We start from the raw sequence: 23801 nt of genomic DNA, 5'->3' as shown, positions 1-23801 counted from the left end.
AGTAAAAAAGAAGTAAAAATAATAAAAGTAATAAAAGAAACTATAAAGTAGTAGAGATAATAATAATAATAATAAAATTAAAAAGTGAAAAAAAATAATAAAAAGAAATGATAGAGACAGTAGACTAATTAACAGAACTATAAATTTTATATTTAATTTCATTTAATCTAATTTTATACATTTCTTGAATCTTACTAAGACTAATTATTAAAAAAATATGTAAAGTAACTATTAATCAGATTTTAAAATATAATTATAACTTAGAAAAATTAAGAAAGTAATTTCATTTAATTGTATTTAGTTTCATTCTTAGTATAAAATTACTATTTTTAAAGATTTTAAAGTTTTTTCTTTAGACTATTTTTAATTTTTTTTAAAAAAGTAATAATTTTTGATAATGCTTAAATAAGATTTAAAGTCATTTAAAGTAATAAAATGAATTTAAATTCAGAAGTGAAAATTATAATCTTATTTTAAAAATGTAATAAGAGTAGGCAGTAAATTTTATTAAGATAGTATAAAACTACTATACAATCTTAATACTGTGTAATAAGATTAATTAAACTGATAAGCTCTGATAGTTAAATGATTAATACAGCTACTCAGTAGTGTCTTAACATGAGAAATCAAGACATGTAAGTTCAAAACCCGCAGGAGATATATTAAATCTGAAACTCAAGCTTGAAATAAATAATAAAATATAGTAAAATAATATATATATATATATATAAGTTATTATATTCTTGTCTAGAACACTTTTCATGAATATTCATTAAGATATTAATAATTGAAGTTGATTGAAATAGGTTTACAGAGATGAGAGGTGGAAGCAGGCGTTGAGATCTCAAGTCTTCTTTTTCTAAATCTTTACTATGATTCAAACTCTCATAATTTGTATATCTATTTCGTACTTTACAATAGTTACTGTAAAATTCTTGAAATTAGCTTTTAACTACTCTTTGCTGAAGTATTTCAAGTAATTGTAACTGTTGATAGAAAACTCTTTTGATGAACTATGAGGAAAAATCTAATATATCTGATTGCTACTTGATTACACTTCTTTCCTTCTCATCTTGAAGTCATCAATTGAGATAGAAATGTTCATTTCTTCAACTTCTAATTTTTCATTTCTTTTTTATCTACTTTTCTAGACTTTCACACTTCTTTGACAAAGTTCATTGTCAGCAGCATCCATACGCGAACCCTCTCTCCTTCACAGCTGGGAGGGTTATAGGAAAGAGAGGGGGAAGCAACTCATAACATTACATATGCACGTACCATGCTCAGCTCAAATTTTCGATTAGACCTTCAACAGGGGGCTGTAAACAGGGGGAAAGCTGGCATGTGTTTTTCGATTTCGCCGTATCGTATGGCCAGAAGCGAGAGATGGCCACAGTTGTGAGATGGGTGTGATAGGTGTGCGAGGGTCAAAACCTTGGAGGCATTGGCAAGCAATGAGATGGGGATGAATGGATGAAGGGTCCAGCCAAAGCTTCTACATAGACAAGGTCCCCTTAAGTCTTTCCCTGACTACATGTAGCGAGGGATGATGTAGATATGATGCATCATGTTCGGGAACATCTGGAACATTCTCTCTTTCTGAGCATTGGTGCAAGATAGATATAGAATCCTAGGGAGTTCTCTAGAGCTGCAGGATTGTAATCAAGCGTCTCGTTTTTTGTCATTAATTTGTCTCCCCGCCTCAGCAACATATCACACCTCGAAGAGTATACAAGAGATTCTGCAAGCCTGGCCACAACAAACGGAGTTGAGGTGTTTAGCTGTGTCACGCTCAAAAAAGAAAAACTGTCTGTAGAAGTGGCACCACATGGTGAGTACAGCATATGCTTCCAATGTTTCTATTTGTTTCTATTCATACTTTATTATTGCTCTTTTTGATCGGGAATGTCTTTCTTCCTTGCTTTTCTGTAGTGAGTTTTTTTTTTTTTTCGATTTTCTGAACCGGGTTCCTGGGATCCCTGCTTGTTTCTTCTCCCCCTTTCCCCCACCCCCCACCCCCCAAATGAGCTGTAGCCAATGTCATCTGCGTATTCTGAAGCGTGCATGAAGGAAGATAGAGAAGAGGAACACTCTTTTCTTTTTACCCCCATTGTCTCACCTTCAATAGGTGGTACGCTGATGGACAGGTATGCATGCAATTCAGCGCATTCATCTGGCGTGACTCTGTGTAGTTCATAAGGTGTGGTGAATTTAGGTTTAGGTAAAATTGATAGACAGGAATGCGCTATATTGAATCTGGACATCTGTTGGATGGAGCAAGATGAGCGGGAAGGCAAGGGGGGCTAGGTTTGAAGGAGAGGGTATGTCCCATAAAATACAGCCTAATTCGCTATCGCAGATATGGATAAGAAGAATCACTCGGCATTGGATGATAACAAGGTTTTGATTTTTGCTAATAAGGTGAAACACGCTGCTCCTTTGTACAACATCAGGAGGGAGAGCTGTAGCCATCTCTGAAGTCAGAGTGTGCAACATCACACTCGCATACGCAGGAAGTGGAAAGCCGCCACTCGGGCTTCTAGCAAAGAGCTTAAAAACTTGACACAAATCATTTCCTCCGTTCTCTTGAGCTATGGGAGGAATATTGGCGTTTGCCCTTGCTTCTAGTTTCGGATATGAAATAGGTTGTTCAGTACACGTGTCAATAGAGAATCCTGTTCATTAATGGTGAAAATCCAAGCGTATTGGATTTGCATTTGTGTGGAGAAGGGATATGAACAGTGAAGATTTGCAATGCAAGGAGCTCGGGGTTAAAGAATAACAATACATCAAAAGAGTATGTAGATGAACATGTATGTACTTCGTCAGTCGTAGGAAACAATTTAATGCTATCCACTATTTACGAGCCATTTCCCATTGGAACAAGGCTCGAAGAACAGCCACAGCACCGGATTGAGTTTCAACAGTGCGCCCCCGGCCACGGTCATTCACATCCTTTAAAACAGCAGGATCCCTTTCGCGGCGATATGAGCGGGATGTCCCCTCATTCCTTTTCTTTTTCAAGAAGGGCAGCTTTCCATATCTCCCAAAGTATATTTCAGTATCTGCACCTTTCGGTAACCGCTGATGGGACTCATCATCATCACGAACACCTGCAAACGGGCCTTCATTGATGTAGTCGACAGCGCCATCTGGCAAGGGAGATATCTGGGTGGGATGGAGATCAGTGTGTGGATACGGCTTTCCCCACCACATACCAAACTTTCCGTCCTCATCTTTCGTCACGTATGAAGCATTCGCATTGTGTGCCACCCAATAATAGTAAGAATCACATTTCTCTTGATGCCATTCATAGTCCCCCCTCTGGGACTTGATCATTTTAGCTGTTGTCCTTTTGCGAATGGAGGAAGAGAGATATTGTTCTTCGTCGTTTGTGAGAGGGCGACAGAATTCGGCTAAATGGTGGAACAAAATGCCTTTGAATGTATGGCCATTTTGTGAACAGCTCCCTGAGCTGTCGCATGCTTCCTCAAGAACTCCAGCCCGTCCCAGGCCTTGCCATTTTTGGCTAGAAGTGTTAGGCCATCCAGTCGCCTTGATGACATTCCGTACCAGTTCGTGACCATCTTCCAGATAGGATTTCGCTCCAGTGGCAAGCCAGAGGCCCCTGAGTCCGCTAAGTAAAACGCCTTGGTTGTAGGTGTATACCATCGGATCTAAAACGTCGCACTTCCCAGTACCAGGATTGCTTTTGTCCCTCCATCCTTGGATGTGGAACCCATCTGCATATAGCCCGTTTTCACGCGTCATATTAGAGTTTTTTAGCCATTCATATGCGGTAATCGCGGCCTTCAGATGGGAAGGATTGTGCGGTTCGGAGATCATGTCGTCAGTAGTAGATTCCGAAAGCAAGGGTGAATCGATGTCGTCACCAGGGAAATATAGGTACATGCCAATGCTCGCAGAAATGAAGAGCTCGTTGGTAATTGCATTTTTATACGGTTCGAGGTACGGGCTCCAAACCATTCCGCCATCGCATAGGGAAGTATCCCAGCCTTGAGACGCTAGGTCATAGAACAACCGAGCTCTGTGCGCAGCGGGCTTCCTGAACTGGGTTCCATACCATGATGACCGCAGGCTGTCATTCGACACGGAGGAGATGGAGGAAGAGTAGTATAAAGTAGAGTGGATGTTTTGGAACTTAATGTTCTCCAACCAATCAAGAACTACCCATAGCATGTCGTCGTACGCCTGCATTCTCAGGCTGAAAGCATCTTCCCCGAAGTAAAACGTTGATAACTGCAAAAAATACGAGTTTATAAGGTTCTCGTAGGCAAGGGTAGAGCCGCCAGCGGCTGCTAATTGATCGGCATCGAGATTATCGAGATTTATACTCAGAGAGGAGAGCGTTGCAGAGACGTGTGTTGCCAAAACTGCCGCAGTCCAATCAATGCTCGACGGCCAGGTCCCTTGCCAAAGTTCAAAATATGACGATTGCATTACTTCCAACGCGTTTAGCAGTTTCTTGAGTGTATCAGTGGGGGCAATGGGGTCGTGTATTGGTTTCTGCGGCGCTGACCCTCCGGAGCCACGCAATGGGACAGTGTTCGGGCGACCATTGAGTAGTTTTTGGCGGCCATCGCTAGAGAGATGGTCACTGTGTGAATCTAAGGTGTTTTCTAATGGTTGCGCCAGCGCAAAGTGGTGAAGCGAGAGGCAGAGAAGGTATCCAACGATAATAATAATGCGAGAGAAGGAGGATAGCCCATTTCCAGGCCGCCTCAACCAGAAACCCATTCCGACGTTATAAGACTGTTCTTGACTCTTTCTGTGTGGTGGATGATATCTAAGAATATGTAATTGATAGCTTGGAGTCGAGTTATTTACGGTATGTCAAGAGTGTGGCAATGCTAACTATCTCTCCCTTGAGCTAGGTAGTGAGGAAGAGGGAGAAGGGATGAAAAAGAAGTAATGCCTTAGCTAACCAATGGCATATGTAATGATCAGCCGCGCCATTGGAAGCACAAAGGATATGGGAGAAGTGCGATGTTGGATAAAGGAATGATTGCCAGAGCTGGATGGGTCGGGTCGGGCAAGCGGGCAGGCGCGCTTCCCACTTAGCGTGGGTTAGTGAGTTTCGCTTGTGACAACGTGGTGATCCTCACTTACCACGCTAAATCGGCTGATCCAACCCTAAACCATATTACTGGACGCAACAGAATCACCAGACAATGCTAAAATATATTTGAAAATAATTGTGTTGAGCCGGTGAATAATGTTGAGGTGATGAATCCTCAGAATAAGTGTTGCAGGTGAGCGGTAGCTTACAAATCACCTAGGGCAGTTTTGATAAAAGTACTACTGTATGTTGCTATTTTTAAGACTATATGCAAGATGGCAGCCATACAGCGGCCGTAGAGTTTGGCCTTGACAGGTTCATGGGATTCATGAGATAGGGGGGCATGAAAAATATCTCAATTTCGGGAGCTAGAGGATAAATTTCGCAATGTCATTCTGAAGTTTCGGAGAACTGTGTACATAGTTATGCGTGAATGTTATTCTGAAATCCCTCCAATATACTCAGTTATTCCTATTCGCCTGATGTATGTGTGGCACGAGCTATTTGGCTCATAAGGTTGAGTGTTTCAGCATAGCAACCAGCCGGACAATCTTACTCAGTTCCTGTGACGTCTGATGCGGCTCATGATTGTTTAGTAGCAGCTGAGAATCAATTGGCAATACGTTTTGACTAGAAAACAACCGTTCACGAAACCAACTGTGTCGAGCTGGAAAATCTCGTGGACGTCATGACGTAGGTTATTTATGCATTTTAAATCAAAATTTAGCAGAACACCTTTGGAGAACGGAACAATCGTAGGCTATATTACTTCTAGTATGATTTAAGTAGTTTGGTATGTTATGCGCACATTTGTAGCTGCATATACGGGGGTTGGGCGTTAGTCGTTCAAAGAAGGCCTGGGAAAATAGCAGCGGCTGTATGACACAAGTAGAGAGAAACCGTTGGAAAAATATTTGAAATTTTATATATCATTCGGTCCAATTTATGATTAAAGAAGGCACCTAATGACATCATTGTTAGCACCGGAATTGATCAATTTACAGTAAAAGAGGGGGGTTCTTACCTATCCCTTCAGATTATCAAGTGCCGACACTCCTGTTCCCTAACACCTTCGCATTCAGACAATGCGCTAAGAGCGCGCAAGCGAGATGCGGGCGTAATCAAGGAAGGCAGAGTCGGCGATTTAAAATGAAAACGTCCACTGCTTCAGTGGAATCACATCGCCATGGATACATCGTATGCAGCCCCAACCAAATTTTCTCCACACATATTCCCCCAAGCACCCAAGGTTCTGTATGCACATTGATATTGCATAAAGAGTAGCGCCGGGGCAAAAGAGTATTGAGAAGACAGATTCGCTGGAAGAAACAATATTCCGCAGTAAAAATCATCACAACCTGGGCCAGGTTTAACCTCGTCCGGCCTGGCCCTCAGGGCTTCGGCTTCGACTTCTGCTCCGGGAGCGGCCTCCCCGAGCGCGATTCCCGACGTTTCCGGATTTGCCTTTATTATGTGATGGCGGTGGTCTGACAAATGCGAAATCGACCTGGATGGATTGATCAAGTAGTTTGGCTCCGTTGAGCGCTTCGATGGCGGCTTTCGCTTCGGGTAATGTCGTGTACTCGATCAAAGCGTAGCCCTGTCAGATAAGTTAGCAACGTTGCCTGATTATAATATTCAACATAACCAACAATAATAGAGCTTGATAGTAATCTCAGGTAAACAGGGTGACCGGAAAGGCAAGCGACAGGAGTGGTTGGCGGCGAGCTCGGATTGGAGGGAGGGGGAAACCCGGTGGAGAGTGTTACTCACCTTCACGTAACCTGTCCTCCGATCCAGATTTAAATTGAAATTCTTAATTTCTCCGTATTCAGCAAACAGATCGGTAACGTCCTCTTCAGAAGCTTCCTCATGAATGTTGGTCGCAAGAACAATCCAGCCTTCAATACTCCGGACGGCGACTGCGCCAGCTTGGGTGAGGGTTTCGCCGGTTGCATGTGAGGATGGGGCATGGCCAAAATTTTTCCTGTCCAGAGGAGGGGGATCGAGTTCCATTTCCGTCGACATTTTTGCGGTTGAAGCTATGACGCGATAAATGTTGAAAGGATTGATTGCTGAGCTTTGGACTGTCAATCACTGTGCTGGTTGTTCAGGCTGATTCTTTCATCCAGAACCCAAGCAATGGCGCTGGGCTGATTAGATAAGCGGGGTTGGCCAGAGCTTGGACTTGTGAGAGATACTCAATTCATCCTTATACATAACATCCAACGACTGGTAATAACAACTGGGACTAATACGAGAATACATCGGGCAATGAAATACATCTTCTTCAACGAGGATCCCGCGGGGTTGGGCTTGAAAATTAACCTTCCGTGCCATCCCGCCGCGTGAGCGACTCAGCTTCCCTTCAATCCTATTGGCACTTTGTTCACTTTCCGATGATACATAACGCGAAATTTATAAATTCCATCAATTTTATACTATGTGAAGTGTGGGTATGGCATTGTTGGTGTGGTTGGGCCTCACGGTTTGCTCAACTCGGTTATTGAATGGGATGCCAACAGACAGTAAAATGCCCCTTAAATACCAAACGGAAGGAACTGAAATGCAAAAAAGGGAAAAGAGAAGATTTAGTTACACAAATACTAACTTATACATTTATTACAAGTCTCTGAAAAAAACAAACAAAAAAACAAAAAAACAAAAAAACAAAAAAGAATGTATACCACAAGCTCTTTGTTTCCCTTGCTCCAGGGGATAATCGAGAGCATTGGACACGGGCTGTCATTCCGTGTTCCAGTTCCCTTTCTCGTGGGAAATGTTTCCCAGCTCTTAAAGTACTTCCTGGTACCTGGTTGTTGTTTCTTATTTTCGGACCTTGTTTCCCCATTTCAATTCTCCGGTTAAGATTTCTCTCTCATTGCTGCTGCAAGAAATAAAGCAGCTCGATTCGCATCCTCTGCGTAGGACCAATGACCAGTCATATCTAAACCGCCTCGGCAGATAGGGTCTCCTTCTGCACATATCGACATCACCTTATCTTTAGCAAGAGATTTGAGAGGAAGGTCGTGGAGCGGGTCGCCGAAGAGCACTGCTCTTGCTACCTGATCATTCCGGAGGTCCCTAGAGGCATTATGGATCACTGCAGCTCCCTGGGAGTATCCAGCAAGGACTACTTTGCTCTCAGGGCATTGCGACAATGAGTGGTTGATGAGATCAACCATAGTTGGTCCGCCATCTTCCCCGAAGTTCAAGTTTCCCTATTCTTGGGAGTTAGCAGAGGTCGCCAACCCAAGTCTATGTTTTTTTTTTTTTTTTCAGACTGAAATTACCAGAAAAGAGGCAGGATAATCAACTCCTTGGACGGTGACCTTTCCCTTCAGAAGGGCCCTCAATGCGGCAGCAAGAGGAGGACCAACTATGTCTCCCATATTCCCCTTTTCGTCCGTCCCGCGGGCGAATATCAAAGTTAACGGCTGACAGCCGTTGAATTTTTTGATCCCATTTTCGGTCGTAGGGCCACCTTTTGAACTTCTGAAAAGGTCTCGAATCCAATCCCAGCCCGGAATTCCACCCCGTCGTTCAACGCTGCTCCTTTTCCCAATGTCTGGTGATATTGTTGGAAGGGCGAAGGCGGATATACAAAGAGTCGCTAATATCACGAGGGAAAATAGCTTCATCGCAATTGAACCAGAGGTGCGTTATATAACGAGGGACAGGTATATATATATATACAACCGAATTGGAAATTCGACAAATGAGTGTATATACAGTGCATCTCTCGGGGTGTTTCCAAGACCTAGGAATCACGGGTCTATAAATATTCGCAAAAAGTGCCGCTGGGAATTATTCTCCTTTTCTCCTCATGCGAGACTGAGGGTCCAACGCGAATCGACGCCTCCATGGTCTAAGCGGCCGGACAATTGCGGGGGAGGCCGTATCTATGCTCCATTTTCCAGACCACCTAGCATGCACTCAGCCAGGTTCATGGCGCAAGTAGGCCAAGAAATGATCCGCAAAATTAGGGTCGGGGAGAAGCTAAACGCACGGGGAAGTGGTCCTCTTCGAGCTGCGTGGGCCGACCAAACTTGGTAAAGAGTAAATGACAGTTTTCATTAGATGGAATTAAAGATCGCATTCCGGAGCAATACCTTGGGTTGAAAACAGATTTTGGAAGTGGTGGAATCTGTTTGGTTGACAGCTTCAGCGGCTAAGGACTTCGATTAGCGAATGGGGTGGCATGTCCTTCCCCGAACAGCCACGCACTTCCGCTCCGCAGGCAACCATGCGAAACATAATCACAAAACATCTCATGTTTTGGCAATGCGATTGGTAGCTGTTAAAATTACCCAAGAATGAAAAAGCCGAGACCCTGCGCATGATCTAATCCAACGTACAGCTTTGACTCGCAGACAAAGAAGCAACTTCCAAGGTACTAGGCTTGGTCAGGGAATAAGAGCCGTCGCCCAACGAACGACGGTGGCATCTTTCCATTTTCCGTTGCTCCTATTCTATTATCCATGGTAAAGTTAGGGAAACCTGCAGCGATCCCATTCCGGGAAAGCCGCAGGGGAGTCATCGATGGCATACCATACCTATCCTTGTGAGAACTGACGGAGCCCGAAGTAGCGGTAAGTTACTTCATGCGGCAGCTTTTAACTCACAGTTTCTTCTCTCAGCCATAGCTGGAATTCTCCCATTTTTCTTATCTCTTCTCCAAAGCATACATCGAACCAGGAAAATGAATTTATCTTGCGGGCTAGAAGGGGGTTGCAGGGCGCTCATTGGGCTAATCATGATAAGTGGCGAAGGGAAAGGGCCAAACCCCTTCTCTACCTCACTTAATCCGTACCTCAGTCTGTGAACGTTTTTTAACGGTCGTAAAGCTACCAATTGTTCTTGTCATTGGTAGAGTGTATGGGTTGCCCTGTCTCACATGCCTGTAAAGTGCCTTTACGCAGTAGGACAGTAATATTCAACGTCCGTTCATGTCAAGGGTATACAGACAGACTGGGATACTTCGCGCATTGTAGATACAATGCTCTCTCTCTATTTTTCTCTCTCCTCTTACTCTCGCTCTATTTATCTGAATAGGACCAAAGAGAGGAAACCACATTATGAAATATTCTTAAATCTCCGCTTTCGATGCTGTCTGGCCTGGCGAGATTTCAGTTGTGTCATTCGAAAAGGAGATTTGCTATGATACCGTGTGAAGGAATTCACATTCCATTAGTTGTGAACAACACCTCATACGCATGATACGAAATATTTGCAAAAGGGCTGCTGAATTGATTTGATTTCACTCCTGGTGCAATAGATCTCATGTTGTAGATTTTTGATGCCATGCCATGGTTTGTTAGTCTGCTGATGACCTCCCTCCCTGAGATGTTACAACTAGAAAGTTATTCACTAATATATATTTTCATAGTATTTTTGCGATTCATTCAATCTGCTTGGTAAGTGAGGAAAGCTTCACTTGATGTATATATCTGTATGATATATAAAATTTCAAGAAGTTACACCTCACTCCGTTGTGCTAGCTGATATGTTTATTTACTTCTAAGGAAGGCAGCAACCTCTCTTGCACCTACCTACCTGTGGAAGGGAGATGATAAAGCATGCTTGACTCATACTACATACAATATACAATATTTGAAAAATTATGTATTTGATAATATTCTTGTCGAAGTGAAACTGATTTTTTACACAGAGTCCAAGGTACTTCTTCATTGACATTATGGCAGCAATGATTGAAGAAAGCTAAAGGGGAGAGAGTAAGGCAATTACATCCAACACATATTCACCTCAAACATTATATCTCATGCAGCATGGTGAGTTGGTGAATTGAAGTTTTTCTTTATACAAGAACAGTGATCTCATCTAACAAGAGAGATCTCTCAGCTCTATCAACTACTCCTGTCTTTCTGGTTGAGCTAATTGCTTCACTGCTCTATTCTATCTATAGATGAAAAAAAGCTCACATTTCTATCCATCCCTGTGAGAGGCTTTGATAGGAGGACATCTAACTGCTGGCTTTGTTTGCAGAGTACGACATGTCGCCGTTGTAAGTAGTATCCCCAACGATGAGCAACGCCTCAGAAGAGGAGGCCCACCTGATCTAGCTATTAACTAAATCAACGGTTGAAACATGCGCTAGGAATGATCAGACGACGTCGATGTCAGCCTTTGGCTACGTTTCATCGGAACCAAGTAGTGAAGATTCACGAAATGAAAGGATCCTCCACTGGCTAAATAGCCAGGGGGACCCGGATTTCGAAAACGACAACCACATCAGAACAGGCGCTGAGATCGTGATACGGATAAAGGGAACTGATGGACAAGCCGATGAATATGTTCATCTACGTCCTCCGAGAAGTAATATCGATGTAGATTTCGAATCTTCCACGGGGACTGTTACCATTAGAGAAGTAACAACGGTACCAGCAGCAGAAACAATGGAGGGAGAAGTAGAGCAACAAGGCGAAGCTGAAGAAGGACTGCACCCCTCCACAGCCGGTCCCATGCCAGAGGCTACAAAGCCTCCCCATCTCTCCGTCCTCCTGCGCCTCAATCGCAGCATATGCGAACTTGTGGCACTGGAAGAACTCAACGACACCTCCCTACTCCTCAGCATCGATATCATGGATGGCCAGCGGCTCAGCACAGAAAACCATCAATACGGCTTCATCAGTGGGCGGGTCGTGAGCGCGCTGGAAAATGTCATGCGGCAACCACGGCAAATACGCGCGATGCAGATTCTACTCCCTGCCTCACAGATACCGTGGAAATGGACCGCGACGACTGTGCTGGTGACTTTTGGCAAGATATCCGGGCGCGAGAGGAGGAATATGGGTCTGATTTACCAGCGGGTTAGGGAGTGTCAGTACCAGATCCAGGAGTATGATAAGGTGGTTCCCAAGGAGAAAATGTTGGGGGAGCTGGTGGAGCAGGAAGAGGTGGCTGTGAGGAATTTGGAGAAGCTGGACGTTGGGGAGAGGCGGGAGTGGTTGGAAAAGTATGAGAGGATTGTTGACGAGCAGGCTGTTGTGAAGACGAGGGATCAGTGGGTTCTGGAGGGGGAGAGGCTGAAGGAGGAGCATAACGCGCTGATGGATGTCGTTGGGGGCTTTACCAAGGCTGCGGATGGGCTTGAAGAGCTTGCGCGTCGGGACAAGGAAATTTAAAGGGCTGGGTGGGGATTGCTGTTGGGTTGGATCTGGGTGGGGTGGGATGCTCTTGGGTTTGAGAAGAATGAAAAGTTAGTCTAGCACGTTTCTCTGTCTGTACCTATTCCGTCCGCATATATGTTCTTTGCATTCAGTTTGTATTAGGCAGGCAACTCCACTCGTTCGAGGAGGTAAGCCAGCACTGTGATATTATTAATATTGTTGTTGTTCCTCCAGTGTGCTCTCGCGACTTGGGAAGCCTCTTGCAGCCGAGGCTGCCATCAAAAAAATGTACAGATGTAAGTTACTCTGCGCAGCACATATGTACAGTACATAATTATCACATTTTCCGACACCAGCTTACCATAATAGCTTCCACCACTTGAACATCACACCACAGAGGGCTCTGGGATATGGTTTGATTAACTTATCTACATAGTAAGTAGAGTAGCTTCCCAGGTCGCTAATCTTATGACGAGTAAGACTGACACAAGGTTGCGTTTGGGCATTGGCGACAAGCGCCAACGGACTCATTAACGCTGGTAATGTCAACAGCATCCACCAGTCCGGTTGGGCAATAGTGGCATGTTCCATGGGATTCTATTGGAGAAGTTCCTGCGAGACTTGTATAGTTATGCCAGGTATTTTAGGGCGCTTTAAAACAACCTCTAGTTACCAGGATAATAATTTAGCGCAAGGACTCGCATCTCTTTCTCCCTCTCTCTCAGACTTTTGGTGGATTTGGATAGCAATACTTTCTGCTTGAATCGAGCTTCTATCCTCCCCCTACGCTGAGCAAGAGCATCCACGGCCATATCAACTCCCAAAGCCTTGTGGTCAACCACCTGATAAAATCTTCTTTGGCCAGCAAGTCGTGGGGAGCGTTTCGGAACCTCGGCAGTTGGGACTAGACTCAGACAAGATTCGGGAACCTTGGACGGACGGGAACCTTCCAAGATTGGGTTCAAGTTGGCACCCGGCCAGCTGACTAATAAGACTAGTGCCTTCCCGAGACGATATCTGATTGGACAATAGGTTTCACTTGCGCCCAGAGCCTTTGCGGCGGCTTGGCAGGGTCGACTAAACATCCACCACCACCACCACCACCACCACCACAGGCTCGGGTTTGTCGTTGCCACCACACATACCAACCAGGGAAGCCATCAAACTTGTTTATTCGTCTGTGGTGGTCGTGATTTGTATCCCTAAGGAATCAGAGAGGCCAAAAATATTGGCGTCTTGCTGCTTGTCCACGACTGAAGCGGCCTGGCTCTTGTGATCTGATTTGATGGACGGAACCAAGGTTGGGGTACGTCAGTTGAAGTTACCATTCTTGATTGGCCTACTAACTTTACCACATATATTTCAGTCGTACCTGGAAGTATGTGAAGCGCTCATGAAGTTTAAATTTTACTATCATAGTACGGGGTCGGCGGCGTCGCGAAAGTCTGGAGCAACGAGGCACTTATAGATCCATTACTCGTTTCCCCATTTTCCCTCGCTTCCCCTCCATTTGCCAGTTGGTTCACACGGGGAACTTTGACTCTTTCAAAGTTTTTCTTTCGTTCTTTCTTTCTTTCTTTTTTTTTTTTTCTCCTTTCATTTTTTCCCTTTCGACTTTTGTTCACTTTCAGCGCTTGCTATCCGTTCGTTTTCTAAACATTATCCATTCGTTTGATATCCTATTTATTTTACATCCATTGCGCTTTATCCATAAGCTACCACATTCCTTTCATATTCCTCAATAAAGTCCTTCCACTCTTTTGGGAACCGTTGCCGCGAATGATTACAGGTTCAACATTTCGACAGAAAGCCAATTTCTTTTATTTGTCTCAGACGCTCCCTCGCGCCTAATTTTCTCACGACTCTTTTGCGGCTCGTATCTGGAGAGTCAGAATCGATATTCGCACTAACTATTCGTGCCCCTCGTTACTTCAGGGGCCAAGCAAGGGATCTTCATTCTGGAGAAGAAGAGAAGAAAGAAAATTTCGAGGAAATTCCATTCTTTCACTTCATGAAGCAACTACCGCCATCCCCTTAGAATGCTCACTCTGAATACGGGATCATAGACCAATCCTAATCCTCCAAAACCACGTTTAGTCCGTGGTCCTCCCCCCCGAACCTTTAAACCGGCCGTCGCATGCTATTAGAGAGCAGCGAATGGGTGTGGTAGACCTAGGCGCATACATACATAACGTGGTACTTTCTATTGGCTGTGCGCAGGTGAGCCAGGGTGAAATCGTCTCTTTTCGCATTAGAGAAAATTGAAATCTGTGAAAATTACGGAGGAAGCAATGATTTCACTATTTCGATATCCATGTCGGCTGTTTGGGCTTCTTATTTTATGCCATCTTGCTGGACTTTCATTAGCGGCGAACACGGACGACTGGAGACTTAGGTCGATATATCAGGTTTTCACGGACAGATTCGCGAGGACTGATGGCTCTACATCTGCAAAATGCAACGCCAAGAAAGGCTTCTTCTGCGGGGGAACCTGGAGAGGTATAATCAACAAATTGGACTATATTCAAGGCCTAGGGTTTGATGCGATCATGATATCACCAGTCTCAAAGAATATCGAAGGCGAAGTTAGTTATGGTGAAGCCTATCACGGCTATTGGGTTTCAGATCTATATCAGTTGAATAGTCATTTCGGGACACGCGAGGATCTTCTGGAGCTGGGAAAGCAGCTGCATGCTCGCGGCATGTACTTGATGGTCGACATTGTCATCAATAATATGGCAGTGATGACCAATGGCAGCAACCCTGCTACGTCGGTTGATTACTCAGTTTTCAAACCATTCAACGACAAAAAGTATTTTCACCCTTATTGTAAGATCGAAGATTACAACGATTACAAAGAGGCGCAAAATTGTTGGATGGGTGATGATCTTGTTGCGCTTGCGGATCTTAACACGGAATCCGAAGAGGTCACAAAGATGATGGAGACCTGGGTCAAGAACCTCGTTGCCGAGTATTCAATTGATGGCCTCCGGATAGATGCTGCAAAACACACCGGCACAGCATACCTTGAGAGGGTTGCCAAGGCGTCTGGCGTCTTCACCACAGGGGAGGTGTTCGAAGCCGATGTGGCTATCACTTGTGATTATCAGAATTTTATTCCCAGCGTGCCGAATTACCCCGTGTACTTCGGAATGATTGAAGCCTTTACTGCTGGAAATATCACAGCGCTCAAAAGAACGCTTTCCGCTGCGAAGGATATCTGCAATGACATTACCGCCCTTGCAACCTTCTCGGAGAATCATGACCTTCCACGATTTCCATCTTATACCAAGGATCTCTCTGTAAGTTGCATGTGCACCACGCTTTATTAAAAAGCCCTTCACATAACCCTCCCCTCAGGCGAAAGCCACTAATCCAGATCACACTCCTTCAGCTCGCCAAAAACGTCTTAACGTTTACAATCCTCTCAGACGGAATCCCACTCTACTACCAGGGACAAGAACAACATTTCTCCGGTGCCAGCACCCCCGAGAACCGCGAAGCCCTCTGGACATCAAAGTACAACACCAAGTCCCCCCTCTACAAGCTAACAGCCGCCATCAACAAGATGCGCGCCCACGCCATCCGCGTCAGCCCCGACTACGTCCTCCAAAAATCATACCCCATCTACACCGACGGCAGCACCATTGTTACCCGCAAGGGTGGCCAGGGCCACCATGTCATCGTCGTCTACTCCAACCAGGGCGAAAAGGGCGGCAACTACCGCCTCGACCTGCACAATACCTACACGCCTGGAATAGTCATCACGGAAGTGCTGAGTTGTAAGAACTATACGGTCGATTATCGGGGGACGGTTGGGCTTGAGATGGGACAGGGGCTGCCGAGGGTTCTTTTCCCCGCTGATCAGATGCATGGGAGCGGATTGTGTGGGGCGGCGCACCACAATGCTGATGGCCAGGGTTCGCCGGACGGTACTATGAGTTTGAAATCCGGGGCGCCGGGGTTGGGAGGAACACGAGGGATATCGGTGGGCGTGTTTGGCGCTGCATTGACGGCTGGATTTGCTGGTTTGCTATGAGATCCAAGGGATTCTCTCTCCTTTTTTTTTTTTTTTTTTTTTTTTTTTTTCCTTCTCTTTTCTATTTTCTTTTCCCTCCTGCCAGGTTTCTTGCCTTCGTCCTCCCCCTATGTTTGCTTACGTCTCGCGACACGGTATGATGTAGATATCTATCCGTACTCTATACCTCGTTGGAATTGTCTTCGTAACGCGCGTGTCCGCTTGGCCTTGGCACTGGGCGCGCGAGAGGACGAGGGCGCGGGCAGGCACGGGCAATGTTTTGCGGCATGATATTATCTGTTGGGGGTCCCGGGTTGATCGGCCCTTCTACCAGCAGTGCGCTGGTAGTGACAGAGCTCTTTTGCCCCAGTAGCCTACAGGTTATGAGACCGTTAAGCGTGAGCCCCGCTGTGGTCAACATGCATGGGTTCAATCCCAGGATGGAATTAAGAATATAAATCCCAAAAACAAATACCCCGGACATTTAAACAGTGCCAAGAGACATCCTAGGAGTGTGCCCTAGGAGTTAGCCCTTGAAAGAATGAGCCCTAGGAGTGAGTCCAAAAAAGAAAGACCACTGAGAGGAGTACTGTACTCTGTGGTAGCTGGTCCGAGGGGGGGTGTTGGGGGTCCCGGGTTGATCGGCCCTTCTACCAGCAGTGCGCTGGTGGTGACAGAGCTCTTTTGCCCCAGTAGCCTACATTATCATCGGTTGCTATGAAATATTTCATTTTCTTTTTAATTTCATGATCTTCCCACCCCTCCCTCTTTTGTTTTTTTGTTCTTTTATGTACGAGAAAATGTATAAATATATATATATAATTACAAAGGCCTCATATCCGTTTTCGTGTGGTTTGGAGCAATCTTGTGTGATAAAGTTGTTCTTGTGTTTTAATATCAATGAAGGTTTGCAGTCTTGAAACTATTGTATAGACGTTGTATTGTACAGTACAGCAGTGTCATTCAAACACACCAGCAAGGAGAAAAGGGGGGAAAAAAGGTAGCTATATACATGAAGATAATGTTTTCTATTAGGTAGAGTTCTTAAGTATGTTTTATGGTTCTTGTTGAAAAAAAAATAGAGTGACGGAAGATTTTTCTTTTTTCCACACTTCGCTATCTCGGCTTGACGAGAAAGAGCACAAGAAATAGTGGGGAGGACCGTAGCAAATATATATGGCAAGTCCGTATCTTTTCGGAAGTTCTATTGTTCCAGAATGTCTTCGATGGCTGCATGGACGGACGGAATCGAACATCCATCATTTCTTTGGCGTCTACGTCCCCAATCTCCAACCTATCATTCTTCGAAGCGAAGTTTCTACTTCCGGTTATTACCCCTCATACCAAGAATTTGCACCATCCGAATGAAAATATTCAAGAAATCCAACTCAAGGCTAATGCTCTCATTAACCACATCCTTCTTAATCAGGCCCCGCTCCGCCATGCGGGCATGGTGCAGGATTTTCTGGACGTCATAGAGGGTGAAGCCGCCAAAGACCGCGAGACCGCCGTAGAGCCAGATGCGCTCAGACCACATGAGTGATCGGGCCGCTGTAGCGGGGAGTACGAGCGGCGCAAGACCAGACACGGCCACGACGGCAACGCCGGCAAGCAAGGGGCCGCCGAGATAGAGGTATTTCTCTTGCTTGGCCGTTGCGCCGACGAAGGCGATGGAGCCCATCATGCCAACTGTGTAGAGGCCGGCGCGGGCGAGGAGGGCGGGGGACATGAACATTAGCGGGGAGAGGACGGCGGCTTGGGTTAGGTTGAAGGCGCCCCAGAGTGCGTATTTCTGGACATAGCTGTTTGAACATGTTAGTCTCGTTAGGGGAAAGATGGCGGATGGCAGAGGAGAAGGAGGAGGAGGAGGAGGAGATAAGAATTCATTCCTACTTACTTCTCAGGAGCTGTGTAAAATGTCCCATACATCGTCCCGATGCTAGCTACCAAACTCAGCCCGACAACTGCCCACGGGTTCGTAGCCATCAGCCTGTAGGACCAGCCAGATGTGTGTAGAGCGCGTGCTGCGATGCCGATTATTCCGATACCAAGGCCGGTGTGCATAAAGGTTTGATTCAGATATTGTCTCTCGAAGAGTGGCATGGCGCCATCTTCTCTGGTTTCGCGGTTGAAGATCATGTTTGTCACAACGATGGTGCCTCCCACGATAGCAGCACCATACAGCAGCTTCTGCGTCAAGTTTCCTGACGTTTGCGCTGCTTGGTAGGGTATTTGCCGGTATGTTCGGCGGAAAGCATTTTGATATGTTTGGTGGAATCGTGAGAAGGTGGAAGTCCCTTGCTGAGTCCTAGAGGATGGCTCTTGTTTGAAGGGAAAGCTATGAATGAACCGAGAGGTCGTATTTGATGACTTTGGAATATGTTTGAAAGCCGTGGAGACGGCGAACGGCCGGCGGAGAACAAAAATCATGGCTAATAAGGAGATCGAGATGAGGATGGATTCTTGATCGATGCAGGAAGACAGAACTTGAAGGCTGAAAGATCTGGATATGGATCCATCAACAAATCACGGGATCCGGAATATTCCAGAAATGATGCAATTATCACGTGACGTATTTTGCCAAGAAAATACTTCAACGAGTGTGGGGATAACTATTACTGGGCTTGCTGATGAATTTACTGTTTTGATGTACAACCTTAAGTCATATTAGAGGCCATGCGGTTGGTTTTGGTCGCTTTTAACAACAATATTTCTCCTTGAATGTGAGGCACTAACTTATACAATCCTTTCACCATGCCCTCCGTTCAGACCATCCAGCTTTCTCATGTTCCCTCGAACTGTCCAGTGCATGTCGCGTTATATCGAGATCTCGAAAATGCATCGTTTTTAAGGGAGCAGCTCTTTTCTGGAAATACTGAATTCGAATATGCCTTCATCGATGCTGCAACGGTGGGATTATTGCCCCATCAAGTGGCCCCGCACGCGAGGGGTATCTTGTTCCCTTAAAAATCTAACCAAAGACCTATAGATACTCTCCACCACCCACCTGCTTGCGGCTGTGTTCAGAGCAGTTAATGACCACCAAAATAACCGACTGAAGTCGAAGAATGTTCATTCCGAAATAGTATATTCTCTCAGCGCTAACAATAATGTCCGTCCTTCTAATGTTTCCTTTGATATATAGATGAGTGTTACTGACTGCTCGGTAGATTGCAGAATCCTTTCGCAAATTTGGGTTGACGGATACCACCAAGGACTTATTAGTGGTAAAGGTTTCCACGTCACCAGAGGTGACAAATGCGTCCGTAGCTCAGCATCTGGAGAGAGTGATCAAGGGAATCTCGCTTAATTTCGATAACGACAACCTCCGTCTGGTGTCAGATATTGGGAAGATTCGGAAGGCATATAAGTTGGGTTCGGGGAATGTGAATCAGGCGCCGAAGGTTGAAGCAGGCAAGGCTGGCCAGAAGTCCTCCAAGACGCCAGCGGGGATTGAAATGAGAGATCTCGAGAGGACCATTCTTGGCCTCATGGCTTTGAGAGGGTCGTGATTGATCCTGATGTTGCCTGACTTCGACTTGAAAAATTGTTGAAGGGTATCGAAGGATATTTTCCCGTCTCAAGGCTTCGGCTTTCGGTTGGATTTCTTTTGCAAGCTTCGATTGCCTCACCACCGCGCACGATTTAACGATGATCCTGTGGTTTGCATTCTGAGCTGTGTAAGGAATATCCTTCTTGAGGGATATATAATGGTTTCTCGTGGCAGCAGACAGGCCTTCAGTCAAACTATATACGATACTTTGAGGGTTCTTCTTTCTCTTTTTGGCGAACCAGCCGCGGTGTTGTATGGTGGCAGGAGCTTGGGCCTTTTTCTTGGTATTTGACCGTGGCTCATTGTTGCAGCTCGCCCGGGAGGAAATTGAGTAGGTCCCATAATCAGGCCAGCAACAACGTGGGCTAGCCAGATAAATGCATGGGCAAAATAAATAACCCCAGCAAATGTGGGAAGAATAGAGGCAATCGGTAGAAACACCGCTAAATACAAGATATTATAGTTCTAACTGAGTTACAATTATTCAAGCAACAACTCCTCCACACATCCATCTACGTAGTATATACAGCAAACAGACTTCGTAGCTTTTCATTGCGCGCAAGACAGTAGATCGTGGTTGCCCGGCCAGCAAGCCACTCTGACCCAATCGGGCAATATCTCAATTTGCGCCAAGATTTCCTTGTCAGTTCCAGAAACTCGACGTCAGACATTCAAATCGACATCGAATCATCGAATACTCCAACCAGCGCTACAGCTCTAATAGATGATGACTACCTTGGAGATTTTTTACAAGTCATCCATACTCCTATATATGTTTCCGGAACAATGGATAACGCTGCCATAGCAAGTCAATCCAACACGCCACCATCTAACGGCCGAAGCTCTGCGCGCTTTGTTACTCCTATCAGTGTCCACTCATCTCCGATTACTGCAGAGGTCATTGAACCGTCGTCACCTTTCAGCCCCCCATCTCCTTCGACGTTATTGACAAGCCTGTCGAAATCACCATCTCACAAAATATCAAATTTGCAAATGGATGGAGCCAAGACAACTTGCCTTGAAGTTCTTCAAAATAGTTCCCTCGTAGTAGATAGCCCCAAGAGGCAGGATAAATCTATAACTGGATCAAAAGCTAAACCTGCGAGTACAATGAGACACGGACAAAGAACAGCGAGCCATAAAATGGCCACACAGACAGAAATCCAAACCGTGGATGGCGATCGGCTCATTGTTAGCCCAAAGACGCGAAAGAAGAAAGCGGCGACAGCGAAACGCACAAGGAAACAAGATGGCGTAGCAGAGAGAAGGTTGCATGGACATGTTTCGAAAGTAAAATCTCCTGGGGACCTCAAGCTAGACGCGAAAATTCCGCCATCAAAACCTTGCGACAATAAAGCGCCATCTGTTGGCGATAACACGGATAATGAACTGGAGCGACAAACGGGCGGATTACAGCTCGAAAAAGCCACCAAAAGAAGGCTCGATTGGACTCCTACGAAAGAGGGGCCGATACCAATGGTTGATTTGGCTGAGGTTCACTCCTCATCTTGCGGCAAGAGCGTAATTAGGACGCACAGCGCTGGGACGCTGCTCTCTAATTACGGATTCAGCGGAGTAGTAAATACATCACTAGCGCCAATGCCGGAGACTTGCGATAATGGACCCACGACAAAACGTCTGATGGAGGTATTATGCCAGTTTTTTGCAGTTATCTTTTGCCTTGGAACGCTTGCTAACTGTGTTGCAGCTTCAGAATTTTTATAGCGCCTCAGGCATTCAAACTCCGACCGAAAGTAGGCCCGCCACTAATGATTCTCAGAGCATCTCTTCAAAGCAACAGAGAGTGAAAGTCAAAAAGCCGCAGAAGGCAAAATTAACTACACTCACATCATACGTTACTGCTAAGTATAGTGTGGTAGATCAAACAGCCGATTTGGATCGCATTGAAACTGTGAACTCCGGGAAAAACAAGAAAATGGGCGTAACGAAACGAACATCGGGGACGGAACGTGCAAATGCAGCTAGAGGGAAGTCAGATACTTTAAAGAATGGGAATGGACCTCCGGTATTTAAGGTAGTTCCCCCACTTGAGGCTTTCAAATCATTTGACGGACAAGAATTGTTATTTGGGACTTCAAGCCAGTTAGAACATGGCCATTCGGAAGACCAGGATGAAGAAATACAACACACCGCGGACTCGATAAATAAAAGCAATGTTGTTCCGAGGCCAGCGGTTTCCAAAGGTCTGGGCTCGAGTTTATTTCGATTATCCAGTTCGAAGAATCTTTGGTCTGCGAGCTCTAGAGATTTAACAGGGGCTGTCCTCCAGGTTGATGAAATAGATTTATCGGAGCGTTCAATCGAGGTTTCTACCCCCGCGGCCAAATATAAACGGAAAACAGGTATTCGGGATCTTTCTGGACAAAATGTGATTGACGTTGAGAAAGATACTCGCACATTAGCGGCGAATATTGATACGCGCGAATTGGATAACATGAACGAACCCTCCCTAGCAGAAGACGATCTCGTCTACAGAGAGAATCTGGAGTCTACTAACGCGAAACTCAATTCCCAAACCCCTGCAAATATTTCAGAAGCAATGCTTGAGCGTCCTCTTCCGGATAAACCTATATTCGGCGGGTTTACAACATCAGAATTGGCGAAGCAGGTTGCTGCATATGGCTTTAAACCTATCAAGAGTAGGGATAAGATGATCTCTCTCCTTGAAAAGTGCTGGGAAAACCAATCTAAGTCATCGAAGCTCGAGCCAAAGCCGAATCAGCGCAATCATAAAAGCCAGGGAGATGATCTTGCGGAAAGGCAACTATTAGGCCTCAAGCCACGGTCTGATTCGATTTCCTTCGTCAACACACGGTCTCCCAAAAAACGGCTGGCGAAAACCTCGGTGAAGTCTCAGGAATCAAAGAGTTTTTCTTTATCAAATGAAGGTCCAAGAATAACATCGAAGTTGCCTATGAAGCGTTTTGTATCTCCATGCGCAATCCTCATAGACGATGATCAATCAAGCGACTCTGTTGGAGAAGCCCTTCCTCTATCACCTTCTCATAGCTCTAATGGGAACGGCACATTGCACCACCCGCAGGATTGTGATGAAATACATGCTCCTACGACTCAAATGGCCATACGTTCCGCAAAGTCTTCCATTTCTGTATCCTCTACCACGAATCTGCCAAGCCTTTCTAGCCAGATCACGAAAGCAGTTCAATCTCAACCTCGAATTAGAGCGTTCAAAGGGTTGAAACAGCCTACATGGTATGAGAAAATTCTCATGTATGACCCGATTCAGCTCGAAGATCTAGCTGCATGGCTCAACACCGGTGGATTTGGCCTCATCGGAGAGGATCGGGAGGTCGGTGCCGGAGTTGTGAGAGAGTGGTGCGAGAGCAAAGGGATTTGTTGTGTTTGGAAAAAGCAGGCCAGCGCGAAATCGCATTGACCCATGACATTTTCAGTAATCCAGCTTGTTGGCTATGACTCATGACTGTATATATATATATATATAGATATTATTTTGGTGGTTGGTTATACAGGCCTGTAGGCTATGGTATTCATTTCCAGTTTTACGTGGATCAACCGGTTGGTCGACTGGTCTCTAGATGCAAATAATGCTAATGGCCCCTTAAAATATTGAATACTCATACTGTTCAATGTATGCTTTTAACATCTCTTTCACTTATATTAACAAATGTAGTTCCTCAATTCGAGCCTTGTGCCTCAGTTTATATAACTCTTCTTGAAGACCTACCCTTCCATGTCAAGCCTCTAACATGTTTTATTATCCCCAAGTGGATTTGGCTATGTTCTTCATTATCTACAACCCATTTTACACAACATATTTCTTCTCACTCTATACGTAAGGGACATTTCTCTGAGAGTTTGTTTGCATGGATGAAAATAATAGCATTGCCCACGCCAATGATTACAACATCTTTATCCCAAAACTCCTGCCATTCTCTGAAGGCTATGCACTTGAAGCCACCCACCCAGCCATGTATGTACTGTACAACAAAAATATGAGAATAAGGACATTAATGAACA

General features: G+C 45.2%; 8 protein-coding genes across 8 annotated transcripts; 4 read left to right on the top strand and 4 right to left on the bottom strand.

Moving 5' to 3' along the window:
* Positions 1 to 992: 992 nt before the first annotated feature.
* On the bottom strand, positions 993 to 5150 carry BDCG_01750 (glycosyl hydrolase). Its single transcript, XM_045417285.1, has 2 exons — positions 5131 to 5150; positions 993 to 5077 (listed from the first exon to the last, which is right to left on the bottom strand). The coding sequence occupies exon 2, from the start codon at positions 4756 to 4758 to the stop codon at positions 2857 to 2859; it is 1902 nt and encodes a 633-aa protein (XP_045274143.1). The 5' UTR covers positions 4759 to 5077; positions 5131 to 5150; the 3' UTR covers positions 993 to 2856.
* Positions 5151 to 5311: 161 nt separating this feature from the next.
* BDCG_01749 (26S proteasome regulatory subunit N7) lies at positions 5312 to 7314 on the bottom strand. Its single transcript, XM_045417284.1, has 3 exons — positions 6854 to 7314; positions 6105 to 6680; positions 5312 to 6042 (listed from the first exon to the last, which is right to left on the bottom strand). Exons 1-2 carry the CDS (start codon positions 7106 to 7108, stop codon positions 6450 to 6452), a joined length of 486 nt encoding a protein of 161 aa, XP_045274142.1. The 5' UTR covers positions 7109 to 7314; the 3' UTR covers positions 5312 to 6042; positions 6105 to 6449.
* A 597-nt stretch (positions 7315 to 7911) lies between these two features.
* On the bottom strand, positions 7912 to 8721 carry BDCG_01748 (cutinase; the record flags this gene model as incomplete). Its single annotated transcript, XM_045417283.1, has 2 exons — positions 7912 to 8301; positions 8374 to 8721. The coding sequence occupies 2 exons, from the start codon at positions 8719 to 8721 to the stop codon at positions 7945 to 7947; spliced, it is 705 nt and encodes a 234-aa protein (XP_045274141.1). The 3' UTR covers positions 7912 to 7944.
* Positions 8722 to 11094: 2373 nt separating this feature from the next.
* BDCG_01747 (uncharacterized protein) lies at positions 11095 to 12645 on the top strand (the record flags this gene model as incomplete). The annotated part of the gene is made up of 3 exons (XM_045417282.1): positions 11095 to 11105; positions 11199 to 12506; positions 12580 to 12645. The coding sequence occupies 2 exons, from the start codon at positions 11095 to 11097 to the stop codon at positions 12223 to 12225; spliced, it is 1038 nt and encodes a 345-aa protein (XP_045274140.1). The 3' UTR covers positions 12226 to 12506; positions 12580 to 12645.
* A 64-nt stretch (positions 12646 to 12709) lies between these two features.
* On the top strand, positions 12710 to 16273 carry BDCG_01745 (pullulanase). Its single transcript, XM_045417281.1, has 4 exons — positions 12710 to 12848; positions 12906 to 13516; positions 13577 to 15512; positions 15605 to 16273. Exons 3-4 carry the CDS (start codon positions 14502 to 14504, stop codon positions 16247 to 16249), a joined length of 1656 nt encoding a protein of 551 aa, XP_045274139.1. The 5' UTR covers positions 12710 to 12848; positions 12906 to 13516; positions 13577 to 14501; the 3' UTR covers positions 16250 to 16273.
* A 667-nt stretch (positions 16274 to 16940) lies between these two features.
* On the bottom strand, positions 16941 to 18796 carry BDCG_01744 (bax Inhibitor family protein). Its single transcript, XM_045417280.1, has 2 exons — positions 18126 to 18796; positions 16941 to 18030 (listed from the first exon to the last, which is right to left on the bottom strand). Exons 1-2 carry the CDS (start codon positions 18656 to 18658, stop codon positions 17547 to 17549), a joined length of 1017 nt encoding a protein of 338 aa, XP_045274138.1. The 5' UTR covers positions 18659 to 18796; the 3' UTR covers positions 16941 to 17546.
* Positions 18797 to 18807: 11 nt separating this feature from the next.
* Positions 18808 to 20295, top strand: BDCG_01743 (protein cgi121). The gene is made up of 3 exons (XM_045417279.1): positions 18808 to 19138; positions 19218 to 19340; positions 19399 to 20295. Exons 1-3 carry the CDS (start codon positions 18983 to 18985, stop codon positions 19738 to 19740), a joined length of 621 nt encoding a protein of 206 aa, XP_045274137.1. The 5' UTR covers positions 18808 to 18982; the 3' UTR covers positions 19741 to 20295.
* Positions 20296 to 20439: 144 nt separating this feature from the next.
* On the top strand, positions 20440 to 23787 carry BDCG_01742 (structure-specific endonuclease subunit SLX4). Its single transcript, XM_045417278.1, has 2 exons — positions 20440 to 21428; positions 21490 to 23787. The coding sequence occupies exons 1-2, from the start codon at positions 20568 to 20570 to the stop codon at positions 23197 to 23199; spliced, it is 2571 nt and encodes an 856-aa protein (XP_045274136.1). The 5' UTR covers positions 20440 to 20567; the 3' UTR covers positions 23200 to 23787.
* The last annotated feature ends 14 nt before the right edge of the window (positions 23788 to 23801 follow it).

The sequence above is a fragment of the Blastomyces dermatitidis genome, assembly GCF_000003525.1.
Source record: "Blastomyces dermatitidis ER-3 genomic scaffold supercont1.2, whole genome shotgun sequence".
Classification (NCBI taxonomy): Eukaryota; Fungi; Ascomycota; class Eurotiomycetes; order Onygenales; family Ajellomycetaceae; genus Blastomyces; species Blastomyces dermatitidis.
This window is presented reverse-complemented; position numbering and strand designations above follow the sequence as displayed.

Excerpts from the sequence above, each read along its gene's own strand:
- BDCG_01750 (XM_045417285.1), bottom strand. The coding sequence starts at position 4,758 with ATGGGTTTCTGGTTGAGGCGGCCTGGAAATGGGCTATCCTCCTTCTCT.
- BDCG_01749 (XM_045417284.1), bottom strand. The coding sequence starts at position 7,108 with ATGTCGACGGAAATGGAACTCGATCCCCCTCCTCTGGACAGGAAAAAT. Across the intron at positions 6,681-6,853 it reads GGAGGACAGGTTACGTGAAG|GGCTACGCTTTGATCGAGTA; the intron begins GTGAGTAACACT and ends CTTATCTGACAG.
- BDCG_01745 (XM_045417281.1), top strand. The coding sequence starts at position 14,502 with ATGATTTCACTATTTCGATATCCATGTCGGCTGTTTGGGCTTCTTATT. Across the intron at positions 15,513-15,604 it reads CTTATACCAAGGATCTCTCT|CTCGCCAAAAACGTCTTAAC; the intron begins GTAAGTTGCATG and ends ACACTCCTTCAG.
- BDCG_01744 (XM_045417280.1), bottom strand. The coding sequence starts at position 18,658 with ATGATTTTTGTTCTCCGCCGGCCGTTCGCCGTCTCCACGGCTTTCAAA. Across the intron at positions 18,031-18,125 it reads TTTTACACAGCTCCTGAGAA|CTATGTCCAGAAATACGCAC; the intron begins GTAAGTAGGAAT and ends ATGTTCAAACAG.
- BDCG_01743 (XM_045417279.1), top strand. The coding sequence starts at position 18,983 with ATGCCCTCCGTTCAGACCATCCAGCTTTCTCATGTTCCCTCGAACTGT. Across the intron at positions 19,139-19,217 it reads CCTTCATCGATGCTGCAACG|ATACTCTCCACCACCCACCT; the intron begins GTGGGATTATTG and ends AAAGACCTATAG. Across the intron at positions 19,341-19,398 it reads CTCTCAGCGCTAACAATAAT|ATTGCAGAATCCTTTCGCAA; the intron begins GTCCGTCCTTCT and ends ACTGCTCGGTAG.
- BDCG_01742 (XM_045417278.1), top strand. The coding sequence starts at position 20,568 with ATGGATAACGCTGCCATAGCAAGTCAATCCAACACGCCACCATCTAAC. Across the intron at positions 21,429-21,489 it reads CGACAAAACGTCTGATGGAG|CTTCAGAATTTTTATAGCGC; the intron begins GTATTATGCCAG and ends ACTGTGTTGCAG.